The 19,822-nt window shown below is 42.7% G+C and overlaps 1 protein-coding gene across 1 annotated transcript in view; it reads left to right on the top strand.

Annotated features, from left to right (window-relative positions):
• Positions 1-19,822, top strand: part of IMPG1 (interphotoreceptor matrix proteoglycan 1) — a 126,839-nt gene that overhangs the window by 94,647 nt on the left and 12,370 nt on the right. Inside the window, 3 exon segments of the mRNA XM_021693551.1 lie at positions 4,159-4,305; positions 4,308-4,669; positions 7,332-7,551. Coding sequence (XP_021549226.1) covers positions 4,159-4,305; positions 4,308-4,669; positions 7,332-7,551 — 729 coding nt within the window.

Genomic DNA, 19,822 nt, shown 5'->3' on the forward strand with positions numbered 1-19,822 from the left:
ATCAGGTAACTTATCACTTCCAATTTTCAGAGACCTTCTTTTCTTTCTCTCTAGATTGCTACTCTCTAAGCCTTTTGGACAGCTGTAACCTGGGACTCTCCTCTGCTATCATCCTTAGAATTTCCTTGGCCTTTCTACTGAGTTGGATTCCCTGATCCCTAGATCTCAGGCTTTCTCTCTCTGGATTTACTCTCTTGTCTTGTAGAGAACATCCTCCAGTAGTTTCGTCAAGTTAAACAATTTACCACAGTGGCAGAGGGTTTGATGATACAAGTATTCTATATACTTGTCTCTGCAGTACCTATCTCTCTGAAAGACCTCTTGACCACCTCAGGGGATTTCCCTAAGTTTTTTTCAGTATCCCATTTCTTCCTATTTCTTGGTTTACCATCATTTTAGGTGAAAACATCCTAGAAAGGGATGCCTCGGAGGAAATTTTTGAGACTTTGGGTGTTTAAAAATATCTTTTGTCACCCTCACACTTGATTGATAGTATAGAACTCCATTCTAGCCATGCTGCCCTCCCAGCCATCTGTTACTGAAACATGAAAGACACCCTTTTTCCTTTGGCTTTCTCATTTACATTTGCTGCATGGCTAAACTCTCTTGCCTCCTTCAGGTCTTGCTCAAATATTATATTCTCAGTGATCACTCTACATAAGTTGCCAACCCAACATTCTCACCCCATTTCCCACTTTACTTTATTTCTACAGCACTTATCACAACTTGGTATACTATATATTTCCCATTGCTTATTTGTTTACTTTCTGTCTTCCTCCACTAGACAGTAAATTCCTTGGGGTCAGAACTTTCATCTGTTTTGTTCACTGATATATTCCAGCACCTGAAACAGTGCTTGGCACATAGTAGGCTATCAATATTTATTTGTTGAATGAGTGTATAATAAACACTTATTTCGTATCTCTATACTATGCCAAAAAGGAAAGTAATAATTTTCTTGTTATGATAAATAAGAATGGATTTGATTGATATAGAATTAAGCAATTTGTTGGTCATGCCACTTGAATATTTAAAAGAGATTGTGGAATCTCTTTTTAGATTTTTAAACATAAAATAGAACCACTTGATTTTTATGACAAGTGTGTGTATCTTTTTCTAGAAGCATTTAAAATATTCTTTCATCTGTACTTGTCCCTCACACCTTGCTTATCTTCTGCTTTGCCTTCCTTTAGCTACTAGTAGGGCTTCTGGCTGCCCCAACTGTGCCCATCTTCACCCATTACCAGCATCTTCACCGTGGGTTTCAGCTAAACCTGAATTCATATACTTTGGTTCAGACCATTTTATCTGTAGCCTTTGCTTTTGGATAGGTCTCCTGCCCAGAAAGTGGCCAAACTAGCCATTTTTTCTATACCCAGCAGCTGGAATTCTAACCAGCACCCCACCATGCACACTGACATAGAAGCACACCCCACACCCTCACAGGAACCCCCCACACACTGTAACATAACAGCTAAAAGTCAAGTTATTTTGAATCTGCTCATTTTGTATACCACATGATAAAATAAATGGCCTAGGCTTTTAGTGCTTGACTTCTCTGTTGCAGTGTAAAAAACTTAACGTTGAAATGGCCTGTGTCGATGACATGTCTAATTTTTACGTAAACATCAAATGAAAACATAATTGTTTAAAATACATTTATAAGTAGTGATGAGGTTTGACAATATTTTTATTTCAAAAGAATTAGCCGTAGCCTTAATAGTTTCAATCTCAAACCGAGAGAGAATAGAGTCTTTTAAAACCACACTTAAATAGGACTGCTAAATTCAACAAAGAAAAATACCAGGTGCCCAGCTAAATTTGAATTTCAGATAAACAACTAACAATTTTTTAGTGTATTTTCCATTGAGAATCCTGCACTTTATCTAGCAACCCTACATTTATTTTTTTTTTAAGATTTCATTTATTTATTTGCCAGAGGGAGAGCAAGAGAACAAGCAGGGGGAGTGGCAGGCAGAGGGAGAAGCAGGCTTCCCTCGTAGCAGGGAGCCCAATGCAGGGCTCAATCCCAGAACCCTGGGATCATGACCTGAGCCAAAGGCAGATGCTTAACCGACTGAGCTACCCAGACATCCCTAGCAACCCTACATTTAAATAGCCAACTGTTCTATCAGTGAAAGAACTTTGTTAGGTTTATTTTGAATGTAAAAGATTAATTTTAAAATGCCACAAAGGGAAGGAGTTAGAAATTCACTTTTTTTGGTTGGTGACATTAAGGCAGCAGACTATTTTAATCTGGCTAAAGTCTATCTAGTAACAAAAGTGTGAGTAATAAGATGCTGGCCCAGGAGCAGAATGAAGATATCTGTCATTGTGCTTCTTCCCAGACCCTTATCATCTGGAGGAGCAGAAAGACCACATCATAGGAACATAGGTTCATAGGCATTACCCCATGACACAAAGAAGTCAAATCAAATCACTGATAGTACTTGCAACCTTTTCATTTATTCATCCCAGATCCTTCTATGGATGTCTTAGTCAGCTCAGGCTGCTGTAACAAAATACCATTGAGTGGGGGGGCTTAAACAACGGGAATTTATTTTTCACAGTTCTGGAGTCTGGGAAGCCCAAGATCAAGCTGCCAGCTGATCTGGTCCCTGGTGAGGCACTTCTTTATGGTTTGCAGAAGGATGCCTTCTTGCTGTATCCTCACATAGCAGAAGGAGAGATCATCTCTGTGTCTCCTCTTATAGGAGCACTAATCCCATTCATGCTGGATCACCTTCATGGCCTAATTACCTCCCAAAGACCCACCTCCAAATACTGTCACATTGGAGATTAGGGCTTCAAAGTATGCATTTGGGGAAGATAGAAAACACTCAGCCCATGGCAATGAAGACTTGAATAAAACTATGGGTGTATATCCAGAGAGATCGTGGATGTTAGAAAACATCATTTCTGACAGTTGAATAACTATGGGCGAACATGCCCAGACATTCTCCTCAGGTGAGAGAAAGGAGGGTACTTCTCTGAAAGCTGGGTACGTTCACCAACAAGCAGGTTTTACTTTAAGAAACTAATAAAAGTAATATGATTCCACCTTTCAGAGCTGTTTATCACTTGGAGTTTCAGTTTGGGTGATTGCACTCTAGTAAATTAGCTGACTGAGAGTCCAAAGATTATATCTGCATCCAGACAGTCCATTCATCATGCTTAGCATTCGGATTTCAACCCAGCTTTCCCACATATTTGCCAAAATGCCACTGAAGTAATCACAGAAAGCTCCTTGTTTTGATCTACCTAATGCCTTAAATATTGTCAGTGGCTCTGGATTTAGGTTTATTGGAATATTTTAATAACCCGCCAATCTCTTTATCTGAAAGTCTCATATAACTACTTTCTTAGTTCATAAATACTTACTGATTTTAATTTTGTACCAAAAAGAGAATAGACTTTAGAAGTTTGATGTGTTCTTACCCAAGGAAGAAATGCAAAGTGGCAGTAGAAATTATCAAGTTATTCTCATGTAAAAGTAAAAAAACACTTAAATACTATCAAATATTTAACAAGTTGTATGGCCAATATAAAGTTCAAATTATATGTGTCACCCACACCTTTACTTTCTCAAAATCATTTTGCAAATTGGCAAGTTATTCAGTCAGATTATCCAATTTTGGAAAAGCATAATTTAAATTTTAAGTGGTAAAACTACCAAAATGTGATAACTCGGATCCAAAAAATCCAAATGCATAAAATGCAGGCTTGCATGATTGGAAGGTGAATAAAATTTCTGGGCCCAATCTGCATAGCTAATTGGCTGGGAGTTCCAGATGGCAATGTGGGATACAAATCTATTCTAATGCCATCTGTGTTTTGGCACCACCTGGTGACCTAGTCAGTTTTTACCATCTGGTCCCTAGGTGTGTTGTTTCTGGCTAAGCAGAAATTTTAGGTTACTGGTGGTCTTTCAGTCTCATCTATCTGGAAATACTTGGGCCTGAATAAAGTGAGTACAGGTTTGGACACAGGACTGCCTATCCTTTCTATACCAATTTCTTCTTCTTTAAAAATATGACATTAAAACAATCAATGCAAATGCATTGTTTTAAGTCTAACTTTGGATTTCCTTTTTTGCTTTCTCTTCTTTGGGGAAAATACCTGGACAAAATTAACTGGCCTCAGAAGCTTTTTCCACAGACAGTTCTTGGTCTTCACCTGCTAAGGCCTCTGCTTTGCTATCAGGCACTCTACCTTTCTTTACTGCATCCAGCATCTTCTCTCTGACTGATCAAAGTGCCACAGACATAATGCCCATTGACCAGACAGTACTAATCCCAGAACTAACCACCCCACAGATGGCTATTCTGCCATCAGCCAGTCAACTCTGGAAATTTCACATTCAACTGCATCTTCAGGCAGCCAAGATATTGTGAGAGACTTAGACATAATGGCTCTAACTAATACTCCTGCCTCCTCTGAGGTACCAAGACTCAGTCTGGATGTTTCTACCCCAGGTCATTTCTTGGAGACTACCACTCCCAATCCAGCTTTACAGTACATCACCACTAACTCTATGACCGTTGCCACCAAGGGCCAAGAACTGGTAGTCTTCTTCAGTCTGCGAGTCGCTAACATGCCCTTCTCCAACAACCTGTTCAACAAGAGCTCTCTGGAGTACCAAGCTCTGGAGCAACAATTCATACAGCTGGTGAGTAAACACTGCTTCCAATTCCCTGCGTGTCCTTTCTTTTTTTCTTGTTACTTTATAATATCATCACTGGCTGTCTTGAGCAATGAACGTTGGAAGAGACAAGCCTCTGACATAGCTGTTGCTGAAGGTATTCAGCTAAAGTGTGGGGATGGATTCAGATCCAATAAGCAAGTGAGTTCTGCGGTGGACACTCCAGGCAGACCCTGCCACCCAGCCCCATGAGATCTTATCCTTAAGATCTTTTCATTATAGTTATTCCTAATGTAGTTTTCCCAGGAATAATACATAGCCACCCAAGTACTGAATGTGGAATTTAAAAGCAGCATGAGCAACCTTTCCCTAAGTTATAATGCCACAGGCTGTTTTCTAGCCATCAGATAGAAGGATTCAAAACTCGAAGGGTCCAGAACAGATGAGGCTGAGAGTTCAAGTGTAAGGACTCCTTTCTTAGTTCCCCTTAAGTTCTTGTAAAACTAAAAAATAGCTAAATGGCATATCATCCCTCATCCCTAACAAAGAAAATGAGATGAAGATCATGATGGCATATATCTTTAATTATACAATACCCCCAAAACTCACATGTTTATTTTGTTTCTACATGTACAATAAGAAACACACATATAATAAGAAATGCTCAACCATGTGATACCTGTATGCAGTCACAGCCAATTAAAGTCAAGTACACAATACAAAAATCCTAGAATTTCTGAAAATAACAGAAAAAATATTTGTAAGCTTCATATAAATTAAATCATTATGCACATTAAAACCACATAAAAACCAAGGTCTTCAAGTGAACTTTAAAGGAAGACTTTGTGCAATGTCCCCCCCCACCCCAGTAAGGTGAGGTGAGTAGATACCAGGACAATCTCAGGGAACAGAGTCCCAGTGCACCTAGCTCAGGTGTATTAACTAGGGTACATGCTGAGCTTCCATATTGAAGAGATCAAAAATATAGTAACTTAAATATGGTGACAGATGGTAGCTACACTTTGGTAAGTGTAGCATAACAGATAGACTTGTTGAATCACTATGTTGTATACCTGAAACTGATACAACATTGTATGTCAACTATACTTCAAAAATATATATATATAGTAACTTAAATAAGATACAAGTTTATTTCTCTTCAACTTGATGGGTAGGGCAGTTCTGCTCTACAGTGTCATCCAGAGACTCACATTTCCTCTGTCTTGTAACTCTGACAACCCCAGTGGTGTCTGCTCATTCACACAAAGCTGAGTCACAGGTAAATCCCTGTTTCCATTTGTGAGAAGGGGCAAGAGAGGAAGCCCAGGGCAAGCAGTTTCATAAGTAAGTGAGTGATACCAAAGTTGCCCACATGTCTTCCACTCATATTATGTTGATGGGAACTAGCACATGGCCATATCTTGCTGCAAGGGAGGCTGAGAAATGTGGTTTCTAGCGAGGCAGCCTCTTTCCTGTGAAGAAGAAAATGGATTTGGGAGAAGGGAGCAGCTAATCATCTGCATACTAAAGACAGGGAATTCGCACCAGAGGCCAATGCAATGCTAAGATGCAAAAAATGAGCCCAGTCAATGTAAGTAGGAGAGTACTGAGAGTAGACTGAGAAGTTCCACACTTTGTATAAAATTTCATTTTATTTTTACAATAACCTGTGGGAGGGGGGAAGCTACTGGCATGTGGGCAAGATTAGAGTCAAAATTCTGGTGCGGTGGGGACAGGGACAAGAAAAAGTAGACCTGGGCTAAGCCTGGGAGATTGTAGCTTGCATCTGTGTACTCTCTGTGTTCGTAGGTTTCAGTTTATTAAAGAAGGGGTTAACTTTCAGCGCCAAGAACAAGGCAGACACTGCTGAGTTTCAGACATTTCTGAAAAGGGATCTCAGGGGAGGTGGTGGCTCACAATACGCAGCTGTAGGACTCTGAAGCACAATGCCCGTGGGCAGACTTTTGAGATTATTAAATTACAATTTGGAAAAGGTCCTTAGGGAACCACTTTTTCTTCTTCCTTACAATTCAGATAAGGGCACTGAGGTACAATACAATGGATAAATGGTTTGATGAAGGTCACACAGCTAGCTGGGGACAGTTCCAGAACTGACACCCAAGTCCCCTGACTGCCAGTTCCCTGCTGTTTCCATTGCGCAGCCTATGCATTGACCGTGAAACATGTCCTGCATAGACAGACAAGCTGATGTGTAAGCTTCACATCAATAGGTTACTTCAATAGGTCATTTCAATTGGTTGCTTCCAAATAGATGTCCCATTTATACAGGCGGAGGTCAGTCTGCTCCTGGGCTCAGTTTGGAACATGTTTTTATTTGTTTGAATTTTTTTTTTTTTTTTTAAATAACTGAACCTGTCATTCCTGCTTTGCTGATAACATTGGCCTAGATTTTTAAAAAATCCTCTGTTTTCACAATTCATCGTGAAGAAAATCACTGCCATCCATCTCAACAGACAAATAGAAAGGTGGAAATATGGGACATAATCAGTGCAAATAGATCATTAAATAGTCGTGTTCTGCTTTCACATTAAATCCAAACACAAAAATAAAGACAATCAAAAAGGAACTGAAATTTATGCCTCAGATAATGAGAAGTGAGTATAAATGGAATTAGCAGCAGCTGAGCACTTAGAACACAGTTAAGGGTAAACCATCTTTTATTTTGCAGCTGGTTCCCTATCTACGCTCCAATCTTACGGGATTTAAGCAACTTGAAATACTTAACTTCAGAAATGGGAGTGTGATCGTGAATAGCAAAATGAGGTTTGCTAAGTCGGTGCCCTATAACCTCACCAAGGCTGTGCAAGGGGTCTTGGAGGATTTTCGTTCTGCTGCAGCCCAACGACTTGACCTGGAGATAGACAGCTACTCTCTTGACATTGAACCAGGTAAAAAATCCAACCCAGAAAATGGTGAGAGTTTTTTTGGTTTTGTTTGTTTGTTTAGCAAACGGTTCAACTTTGAGGCCACAAAAATCAAATTAAAATCCCACTTGTTAAATAAATAACATTTTCGAAGCTAATGGATCACCTTATTAGAAAGGTAGGGTCCTAAACCACGCAGGTCAAAGTTTTCCTCCATCAAAAAGCAGAGAACAAACACACCTCATGCTTCACAATCTGGGAGCTTTAATTTCACCCTCAGAACACAACTTTTGCTGTGCCTTAAGAGATTGTTTTTGTTGTTATTTTTTAATGTTCCCCACAGCCAAGCTAATTTGCATTCTGCTAGAAGTCAGAAGCACTTTTTTAGCAAACTGCAACAACCTGGAGGGTTTCTACCTAAGAAACCTTCCAGTCATAGTTAACTATCAGAATGGCCTCCTAATAACCAATTCAGGATGAAACGAAACAGTGTCCTGAGGAAAGAAAACTAACCATTGGACCAAAATCCAAACTTGGAAAAAAAGCCACTGCACCATCACCAAAGAAAGAAGAAAATAATGTCCCTTCCCATTTGTACACCCTACATCAGCTTCCGTGTGCAGGTTAAAACAGAGAAGTGTTAGAGGTGAAAACTTTTAAAGATAATGGGGGTTAGTCCAAAGCTACTTAATAGAAAGCAAATATCGTTCTGATAATAAAACACTGTGTGTACCATTCTAACCAGCTACGCACAGACTAGGAACCGCTGCAGCCATTACTTTCAAAATTCTGTTTGCTAACCAATAAATTCCCCAGGGTGCCGAGGGGCAAGGCTCCAAATCTACTGCCCAGGAGACCTTCTAGTTGGGTTCAAAACAAAGCTTCCTAATTGGCTATGAATTAGTGAAGTGAATCTTTAAGATCCTCTCTGGCTTTCTGTGGACTAACAATGAAGGCAGAGGGAAAAGGCCTTGGGCAAAATGCAAACAAAGAGGCTCAGTTGGGAAACACTTATTTTTGACAGAGCAGAACTTTGAGCAACTTTAAGAAAATTGCCTCCTATTTCAGTAAACAGGCTCATTAAAAAGACAGATCACCCTTAGGCACTAAGTCCGGGAGTGCTTACCTCTGAACAGGGGCAGCTAAGAAAGCCCTGAGGACCCCGTAAAAAAATCAAAGACCTCCTAAATGCTAGTAATAGACTGCCTCTTCCCCTGAAAACCACCTCAGAACTGAGAAGGAACCAGAGGGTGGCTGCCAGTTAGGATCAGGAGACCAATTTCTTCAGTCAACTGAAAGCCATGAACAGGGACGGCTACAGAACTTGGAAAGCATAACAGAGGTGAGGGTCCAATCTCCTCCCTTCCTTCCTCCTTTGGAGAGCTGACAGGCGACTTAGAGACCCATCCAACAACATGAGAAGGTCAGCACCAGGAGCCAGGTTGAGACAGGGGAGAACACCGGTGTGCTGACATGAAGACGGGCTTCTCAATGGAGGTACCACTTAAGTAGTGCCTTAGAAACTGACAGCCGGAAGCTGGTGTCCCATTGCCAGAGATGCAGAGGGGACCCTGGTGATGCCGGAAGGAAACGCAGCATAGCAATGACTTTGGGGGGCCATAGTCTTGAATGTGAATCCCATGCGCTAACAGCAGCACTCAATTTCCACAACTGGAAAATGGTGATAGTAAACAGTTGTGTGTCCAGCACACCGTTGGACACATCGTAGTCGACTAAGGAATACTGGTAGTTAATATTGTAACGTTGTCGTTATTAACTTGATTAGTAATTTGTGATCTGCATAGGGTACCCTTGAGAACAATAAAAAGTACCCTGACAGGGTATTTGTGTGGAGGCTGGAACGGAAATTATGCTTATTTCCTGGGACGGGTTTGACTATGTAGCTTTTCCTCTAAGAAGCCAAAAGCAACCAAAAGGAAATGCTGTTAACTTTGGTTTCACTCCCTGCTGGAGCCAAATTTATACGGAGCTATCCCAGAAACGCCTCCAGACTGCCTCGTGTACTGTGGGGTACATGGGCAATTTATTCTTTTAATGGTAGAACAACAGGGGAGGCCAGAGCACATGGGACAGCCGGGGACATTACCTTACGCTATTTCTTACTAGATACTGAATTTCTGATACATTGAAAACTCACAGAATAATGGATGGATGGATGGATGGATGAGGTCTGCCAAGAGATGGCTGTAGTGAGCCAGCTAGGACGTAAGTAAAGCCTGAACCAAAGAATTTAAGGACAGCAGAATTAGAAAGCAAATAAGGATTTTATAAAAGTTAAAAATATATAACAATGTAACTTTACAGATTACTCTATATATATCAAAATAGATAAATCCAATACCTAAAAGGGTTCCTATTTACTGGGAAAGGCACTGTGCCAACCTGCCCCCAAAAGCATTCCTTCCAATCAACAGGGGGTGGGGAAGGAAGAAGGTACAAACAGGCAGGGAGTAGAGGTGAGCTCCTCACTGCCTCCCTAGAGATCCTGGTTTAGTTATTTCCCCAAAGGCAAAGGGTAGACTTGCCCAAGTAACCAGCAAGTGGTTGATTATCAGACCTTGACCATCTTTTACATGCTTAATCCAAAACAATAGACATTCATCCACCATCATATAACACATGAATACATGGAAGTCACTCCCTACCCAAAAGAACTTGCAGGATGGCCAAAGGCAGATCAGAACGATCAGACCTCTGCCTGTCTCATTCAAAAAGACTGTGTAATGAGCACTTTCTGATGTGCCACATTTAGCTGCAAATTTCTGAGTTTGGGAATCACTGAGGCATAATGAAGAAAGCACTGAATTTTCCTTTAAATCCCGTTTCATTGAGACCTAGTGTCTGAAGGCAAGAGAGAATTCAGGGCTAGAGATTAATGTAGAGAATTCTAGCCCCTCTGGGCTGGTCTCCCACAGTGGTGGTTGGTGGTGGCGAGGGCTGGAGCAGCCAACAAGATGGCCAGTACCAAAAAAAAAAAAAAAAAATTCAGTGACACTTGGCACGATGGCAAGGAAGACCTTATTCAAGGAGGGCCATCTCCATGGATGTAGGGACCACTGCAATGGAGTCTTGACGTAGGGGAGAGTGGACTTAGCTCCAAGTACAACATGGGCAAGTGGGAATTTATAGCGAAAGAGCAGGATGGAGGGCAGTGGACAGAACTTACTAAGAAGAAATTCTTCTTGCTAAAATTGGACAATGAAGAGGGGAACACTGAAGCTCAAAAGTGGAGGCCAAATTGAGAATTTCAGGGGAGCCTGAGTAGAGCTTCGTCCTGGAGAAACTTCATCAGCACCAGAGCTGGAGCCACAGGATGCCAGGCACACACATGTTGGTGGCAGCAGGGCGAGCTGCCGTTGGGAGGGTGGTGGCGGCGGAGGACGGAGAGGCGGCCACCCAAGAGCGAGCAGCAGTCAGGCACCCACCCTGACGACAGACCTGCACACCCCCACTTCATCCTCACACTATCCACCACTCCTCCTCCCTGTTCACATCCTGTTCCAGTCCAGGCAGGGACGGCCCCAACCCTAAAACACTCACCACCATTGCTTCTCAACAGAGGTAATGAACTTCTTATATCTATTAATCTGCTTATCTTATAAAATTTCTTGAACCTGAATTTTAATACACTATTCAAAAAACAAACAAAACAACCAAAAATCTATAGATACAATAAAGTGTTTCTAGCCTGAGTTCTCCTGTATAATTTTAGTTTGGGGGAACATGCACAATATTAGTATTGTGATCATAGAAAAAAGTGGGTGTCCAGATTTTAAGATAAATTGAGAGAACAAATGCAGATGATTTTCAGTAGTATTCTTCCTTTTTTTTTTCCTTTAATCTAGAATATGACAGCTATTTTGCTCCTAGGTTTTCAATGTGACTTGACTGATCCAGATTTTCTCTTTTTGGTAGTAAATTGGAGGTAAGCTGTCATGGTGATTGACAGGCAAGCTGATTAAAATGTCCTCGTAGTACAACCAACCAGTGCAACCAATGATCATGTTGCCTCTCAGGTCCCTGGACCCCAAATGAAGATAATTACTTCAGGTTCCTTGGACTCGAATTCCAGTTTACACAGCCCCTGGCTCAATTGCTGGCATAGCCTTTTCTAGTGTCTAAGGCTTGGGCTGATGTACAGCAGTGCCCAGCCCCCAGCATGTAGTAAAAGAGGTCTGAGGGGCACTTAGAATCAAAATTCCAGAAAATTCCAGAAGGTCATCTAGCAAATACAAGAAACCTCCCTGATTCATGTTTGATCTTGCCAGTGTTTGCTTGAACTCATTGGTACTGGTCCAACCTGTTGAGAAAACTCTCCCTGAAAGAGAATTAAAATGGGAAAACTTTAGAGAGAAAAGGGGCGGCTGCAGGAAGTACCATGTGCCGGGAATAAATACCCAGCTTTGTCTCTGGGAGAGAATCCCAAGAATCTATGCTTGGAAAACAGAGAGGGCATCCTATAATTTTAACCTTTTCCCAACCAGAATGGCCAAATACAGCAACACTTACTGTGTGTCTCACCCCTTGCCCTTCCTTACGACCTTCTTGGGAGAAACAGGAGATCAGAAGCAGACTGCACAACAGTGGAGGTTCTCCCACCTCATATCCAGTGTTGCCCAGGCCTGGGATCCACCAGCCCTACCCATCCCTTCCTCGCCCAACCTCGCCCAACCCTTACAAAGAATAATCCTTAAAATGTGAAAAACAATAATTTTCATACAAATAGGTAGTGAGCGTATATCAAAGTTTTATTTCACTCATTAATAAGGGAATCACTAGGATGACAAATCTGGTCTAAAGAGGCTCTGAAAATGGGAATTCTGTATAGCCAGAGAACAAAGCAGAATGACGAAATAAGGATGTCATGCTAAATAGGAAACAGGAAGTACCATCATTTTGTTTTATCCATTTTCTATACAATACCTTCGAACTCTCAGGAGTTGTAAAAACACCATCACCAAGAGCAAATGGTAAATCAGACAAAGTTGCTGCATTTTAGGGGTCAGCAAAGTGTGCCTTCAAGGGCCAGATAGTAAATATTTGGCTCTGTGAGCAAAAGGCAAAATCGAGGATAGTATATGTAGGTACTTACATAACCATTTAAAAACCTAAAAGCTTACAGACCGTAAAAATGCAGGCAGCTGGCTGGGTTGGCCCACAGGTAATCCCTATTTGCTAGGGGGACTTGTTAGTGCTCTAGCATGACTTTTTTTTTTTTTTAACTGTATTATTCTTTTATTGATGGATATTTGTTTTGTATCAGTTTCTATTAATGAACTAAACTGCTGTGAACATTCTTTTTTTAATTGTTATGTTAATCACCATACATTACATCATTAGTTTTTGATGTAGTGTTCCAGGATTCATTGTTTGTGCATAACACCCAGTGCTCCATGCAGAACGTGCCCTCCTCAATACCCACCACCAGGCTAACCCATCCTCCCACCCCCCTCCCCTCTAGAACCCTCAGTTTGTTTTTCAGAGTCCATCGTCTCTCATGGTTCGTCTCCCCCTCCGATTTCCCCCCCTTCATTTCTTCCCCTCCACTCTAGCATGACTTTTAAGGTTAATGCAGTCCACGTTTCTCCTTATTTCCAATTGTTGGATGGTTTTTATTAAACCACCAGGGTCTTACTCCTTCTGGCCCTTATCTTTGCTGTTACAGAAAAGTTGGACAAGTAAATGATAATGCAATCATGATTGGGTCCCTGTTCATTCATATATCAAGTAAGTAGGGATTATCTGCTACCAGCCAGGCACTATTACAGGCACTAGAACCCCAAAAGTGGATTCCTGCCCTTAAGGAGTTAAATGCCTATCAGCCAAGAGAAATAGATATATATGCAAAGAGCTATAATCAAGTCTACTAAATACAATGATCAGGATATGAACAGAAATATTAATGACGCACAAAAGAGAGATTCATTCATTCTAGAGGCCAGGGGATGTCATGACAGTCTTTCTCGACAGATGGCGCTATTGAGTGTGTGATACCTTGGGGAATCTCCGTGGTCGACCTGGCAGAGAAGGGTGGGGCCCGGCTCCTCCAAAAAGGGCAGGAGGAAGATGCAGACACTTCTGGAAGTTTCAGGGTACTTCAGTTATTTCACTGTTACAGCAGCTTCGGACACGAAGTAGGGAAAGAAGGGAGCTCAGCCTGGAAGGGAAAGGCATGCTGAGCCAGCGCATTTGAAGCCACGTTGTCTAAAAGCCCCTGTTCAATCTATGTGCACCTAATTTGGTGTCCTATTTTTCTTTTCTTTTCTTCCTTTCTTTTTTTATGACTATGGTCTTTTACAGTTTAAACTTTAATAAAATTTTGTAAAACTCAAAAAGTCTTCAAACTAAGTACTAAACAGTCCTTAAAGTATTCTCAAAATTACAAAATAAAAACATATAATTTGGGGGAACCTGGGTGACTCGGTCAGTTGAGCACCGGACTCTTGATTTCGGCTCAGGTCATGATCTCAGCGTCCTGGGATCAAGCCCAAAGGGCTCCCCACTGGGCGTAAAACCTGCTTAAGATTCTCTCTCTCCCCCTCTCCCGCTGCCCCTCCCCCCACCTCTCATGCACACGCATGCACTCTCTCTCAAAAAAAAAAAAAATATATATATATATAGTTCATCATTCATAAAATATTGCCAATTTTTAAAATACTTAACAAGAAGATATAGGTAATTACAAAAGCTACATAGATTAATTCATTTAAGTTTTTTAATGCAGAAAACAAAGCAAAAATTAATAAGCTATCTTAAGGATATAAAAATACTCCAAAAATGTTTTTGGGAAAACCAGTTTTATAGAAATGGACATTCGGTAAACTGATTGCTATCCTATGAAGTAGAGGCCAGAGGCCAGTGTGGAAAATATATATTTGAGAAACTTCAGTTGAAACCAGAGAACAGGTGAAAAAATGGCCCAGGACAAGGTGTAGGGCAGGAGAAAAGGAGAACTGGGACTGAACCTCTGAGGAACCCCAACACTTCATGGGGAATAGAAGGATTGTCATTGAAAGGAGCCAAAGATGGTGTTGCAGAAGCCAGGAAGAGAGAAGAGCAGGAGAGACAGCAATTTCAGCAGCTGTGAGTGAACGATGGGTGGAGGTCATTTAAGCTGACAGTCCAGAGGTCCCTAGAACCCTTCGCAGAAGCAATCTAGCAGAGTGGCAAGAGCGGAGGTGAGATCTTAGTGAGGTTGGGATAAAGTAGAAAATGAGACCGTCCACATGGCCTGTCCCCCTCCTGTCTTACACCTTAGAACAAGGCTCCTACCCTCCCACAGAGACTGGGGGATAGGGGGTGCTCTCTTCTTTGATGGTTCTGTTTCAAAGAAACAGAACCTAGGTCCTTGGGGAAGACAGTCTTGAGTTGTAATACTGGCAAGAAGCTTTAAAGAAGATTGACATCTCAAAGGAGCAGAGAATGAATTTACAAGTTTTGTAAACTACTCTTTTTTTTTTTTAAGATTTTATTTATTTATTTGACAGAGAGAGAGAGATAGCGAGAGCAGGAACACAAGCAGGGGGAGCGGGAGAGGGAGAAGCAGGCTTCCTGCTGAGCAGGGAGCCCGATGTGGGGCTCGATCCCAGGATCCTGGGACCATGACCTGAGCCGAAAGCAGATGCTTAATGACTGAGCCTCCAGGGTGCCCCTAAACTAACTACTCTAAGAAAAGGGAAGTCAGGGGTCTAGAGTTAGTCAAGCTAAGAGGAAGGTTAAGGCAGTCTTGGTCAGAGGATTTAGCATTTCTTTTCTACGCCCTGATTTTACCATATTTACAGGCAATGCCCAGATAGACCACTTATTTAATTCTATTTGCAAAATTTGAAACAAAATCCAATCAAGTCTTTTTCATTTGTTTTCTTTTGGCATAACGTCAGGGTGGAAATGTAGTTTGTGGTGGTAATCCTGGGAGGGGGGAATATGATTCCGTTGTTACTTTTAGACTAAAGAGAAGAGGAGAAATTTTGAAACTTCTCATGAGATTTCTAGGTGAGTATCATTCCACATTCAGATCAGCATCTGAATTCCTGGATGTGTCTCTAAATGAGGGCCAGTAATCGGTTAGGCCAAATGACATCTGCAGAGGGGCAGACACGTAAGAGAAGTGACACAGGGTTATCACTGCGTGTGGTTGTCATTCAGCTTTTGAAAACAACCCAAATAAATGAATCTATGATATAGAAAATATAAACCAGTGTTAGAACTATCTGTGATTTATCAACTGAAAAACCAAATAAAATCACAGCTGCTCAGGATTCTGCCAGCATCCTGGCAGCTAGAGTTGTCTTTCATTTAGGCTGCTCTGAAAATTCTTTAGAAGCATGGAGGGCTTTTATGCCAGTTAGCTGTGCAGGTTGAAGATTTCAAAAATGCAAAACTACACATACTTATTCTAACTCACTCTCTCCTTGAATTCCTAAGAAGTCTCCTCAAAAATGGGTAGATTGCAAGGCTGGTAACAGTGAACATTGAAATTAATTACAGTCTCGGGACGCCTGGGTGGCTCAGTCGGTTGGGTGGCTCAGTCGGTTAAGCGGCTGCCTTCGGCCCAGGTCATGATCCCGGGGTCCTGGGATCGAGTCCCACATCGGGCTCCTTGCTCAGCAGGGAGCCTGCTTCTCCCTCTCTCCCCCTCTGCTTGTGCTCTCTCTGTCAAATAAATAAAATCTTAAAAAAAAAAAAAAAAGAAATTAATTACAGTCTGGCATCCAGGATGCTTCCAGCCAGAGCAAACTCATTTTATCGGGAAAGTTGCATAATTTGAAAGACTCCCATTTAGTCGCCAGCTCTGAAAAGGTAGTAGATGTCACATATCACAATAGTGACAATAAAAACAATAACTATTAATTGACACTATTTGACACTAATTGACACTAATTTTAATCTTAATAAAGAACTATGCAAAGTAGGTATTTCTCCCCATTACACAGTTGGAGAAACTGTGTTCAGAGAAGTGTAAGTAACTTACCTTTTACTTGTCACATAATCACCAAGGGCTGCAGCTGGAACTCGGTGGCAGTTCTGTGTGCTTTCTTCAAGTCTGTCTACTGCCTCTTTATAGTCTTTTTGGGTTTTTTTTTTATGATTTTATTTATTTTTGAGAGAGAGAGCACAAGCAGGGGGAGGGGCAGAGGGAGAAGCAGACTCCCCGCTGAGCAGGGAGCCCAACATGGGGACTCAATCCCAGGACCCCGGGATCATGACCTGAGCCGAAGGCAGATGCTTAACGACTGAGCCACCCAGGCGCCCTATAAAGAGTCTTATCAGCCCTCCTACTGGCTATACAAAGGTTGTTTATTTAGAAAAAATGACAACACACTTAAGTTTAATCCTAAATGAATTGTTAGATTTCACATTTCACCAAGTGAAATTTCCTATAGTATTTTGTTATATTCTTAGAAAGCCCCCCCCCAAAAAAGTTCACTTTTAGAAACAAAAGTCCTGAACTTCTTAATGCCCCCTTCACATGTACTATTGGCTCTGCTAGGAGTGTCCCTTCTGAGCTGAGGCACCCACAGGAATTCTCCTTCCAGGAGACTCTCCCAGCCTCTGCCCTTGCCCTCTGCCCTCTGTCTCTGGCCCCGTGTCTTGTTTTTACCCTGTTGCCATCCTGTGCTTCCTGGCTGTTAACCTACCTGCTTCCATGAGGGAACCCCGATATTGCCTGGACCGCCAGGTACCTTTAGCCTTCTCCAGAGTTTCAACCCGGGCCCTCATCCCACACGTGAGCCACTGCATGGAGCTTCCCTAGGATGCTCCTGGAATCCTTCACGGAAGCCCTGAATGCAAAACCTGCATGGAGCAGCTGCCGGGCCACCTCCCACAGCCCCTGCGTTCAGAGCTCTCCCTCCACCAGCTGATCCTGGGACACTCAGGTCCTAGCACCGATGCACCCAAAATGCCTCAGTTTGGCAGATACAAATAATGACCAAGAGCAGAAATAATTCTTGAGTCTCTCAGCCAGGGCAAGATGTGTAAGGGCATTCACAGAAGAAAGTTTCTGAGATCCTAGGATAAACAGTTTGTGGTTATTGTTCTTGAGAACAGTGGATAATTAAAACGAAACCCAAAGTTTTTCACATTACATGTCCCTTTAACCCAGAAAGATCTCCCATTAGTAACTTATTCAGTTCCACAGATGTGTGTTAAGCTCCAGCCACATGCATGGTGGGTGCTATGCCGTGTACTCTCTTATCATCTAATGATTATTCTCACCCTAATCCTGCCCTTGAGCCATAAAGCATAAGCAAAACATGTTTAGCCAATAATAAAACAATGAAATATTAACTTTAGTTACAGATTTTTTTTAAAGTTCTTTTGATCACTGAATGCCATCAGCAGTTCTAGAGATACGTGTCCCGCTAATGTTCAGCTGTGCAGTTCCCGTAGGACACCTAGGACGGGAGATTTATATTTGAGCTGCAGGGACATTAGCGATCATCTGGTTTAAATAACCTATTTTATAGAAGGCCAAGTGGGACTAAAGATGCTAACCTACTTTCCCAAGTCCACAGACGGATGCTAGCATTGTTCCCCCGCCCAGGGCACCTTCCTGGAGGCTGCAGCACCAACAGCCCCGACGAGCGGACTCGCTCCCTCTGCTGGTGCAGCGAATCCCAGAATGTTCTCAGGATCTGGGAAAATAAACCAGATGGGCCTGTGTGGAAGGTGAGGTCCCTGCATTATAGCTCAAAGGCTATAGGCATATTTATACAGATTACTGAGTGCTGAGCACCAAACACTGTATTAGGGTAACATTCACATCTTGAGAAGGAAATAGACTACCAGTGCTGCATTAAGATTTTGTGGGCTCTAGGCCTTTCCTGAATATCAATGCAAATATTAACATTAATTAATAAAAATACTTAAAATTAGAGGCACATGGGGGGCGTAGTCAGTTCTGCCCCGGTCTCTTGGTTTCCGCTCAGGTCATGATCTCAGGGTCGTGAGATGGAGCCCCGAGATTGGGCCCCGTGCTCAGCGCAGCCTGCTTGAGACTCCCTCTCCTTCTCCTGCTGCCGCTCATGATTTCTCTCTAAAACAAATTTTAAAAATCTCTAAAATCAATCAAATTAATAAAAATACCTAAAATCGTATCTTATGACTGTTGGGATAAAAATGAATATCCAGCGTGGATTATATTTTTTTTCTCATTTTGAAGAATTTAAAACATGTTCTTGAGCACTTAAGAGTATGGGGGGCTAAGCGTGTGTCCTGCGCCCTGCAGACTACCAGTGGTTGGGACAGGTTGATTTGTCATTCTCTGCTGCTCTAGGCAAAGACCTCCCCTCATGACCACCAACGAAACTGAGACCTCCAAGCCTTGGCTATGAGTTGGGAGGGGAGGGAGAGATGGCATTACAGCTGCCCTCACCCCATCCCTCCCCCACCCCCACCCCTCGCAGCGGCAGGTGCGTGTACCTGGCGGGGTTTACTCCCCTGCCATCCGTGGGAAATCTAGTCACTGCGTCCAGGTGTGAGGCTTGGTGACGCTGGGCGCCAGGGCGCGGAGGGCCCGCCTGCCTCGGACCTCCGGAGCCCTAGCTCTGCCTTACGGGAACGGGAAAAGATCCAGGAGTTTCCACCACCCTCCCCCAGCCGTCGAGGCCCGACCTGTCGCGGTCATCACGCAGTACTAATGGCTCTATCTGCGGCACCCTGGAGCTCCTTCCGCCACCGCGCGAATTCCTTCCAGACTTCTCTTCCCTCCACCAGTCCGCACGGCACAGTGGTTTTTAAGAAGACAGAAAGCAGTTGGGGCTCTTAAAATTTCATCCCTTAAATCTATTCCTACTTCTGTTGCTATTGAGCGCCATCTAGCGAACACTCGGTTCCATCACACTGAAATGGGCTGCTGAAGGGCTTGGAGAGGCGGCGTCCCTGCAAAAGACGTTCTAACAGGTCCTCAGCCCAGGCCAGCCAAGGGGAAGCCTGAGTTTCAGCCAAACTGAGCTGAAATCTTGCCTTAGGACAGGGCCCAATCAAAGGAGATGCTTCACTTCCTGTCCAACACGTGAGTGTTGCCGCAGAGTGCAAGAGAGGGGCATAATGAAATTATAAAGAACAGGGCAGGAAGGCAATCAATCAGTTCGGGGGCAAGTGACAGGACGGTCTGCTGTACGTGGGAAAGGGGCGCCGTGCAATGAGCTGGGGTTAGAGACATGCGCACCAGACACCCTCAGAGGCCTGAGAGACTGGGAGAGTCTTTTTTCAGGCCTGACAAGCATGACAAGAAGCTTGAGAAAGACAGTCTTGGACCGTCAGGGACCTA

Source organism: Neomonachus schauinslandi, chromosome 8 (genome assembly GCF_002201575.2).
Source record: "Neomonachus schauinslandi chromosome 8, ASM220157v2, whole genome shotgun sequence".
NCBI classification, from domain to species: domain Eukaryota; kingdom Metazoa; phylum Chordata; class Mammalia; order Carnivora; family Phocidae; genus Neomonachus; species Neomonachus schauinslandi.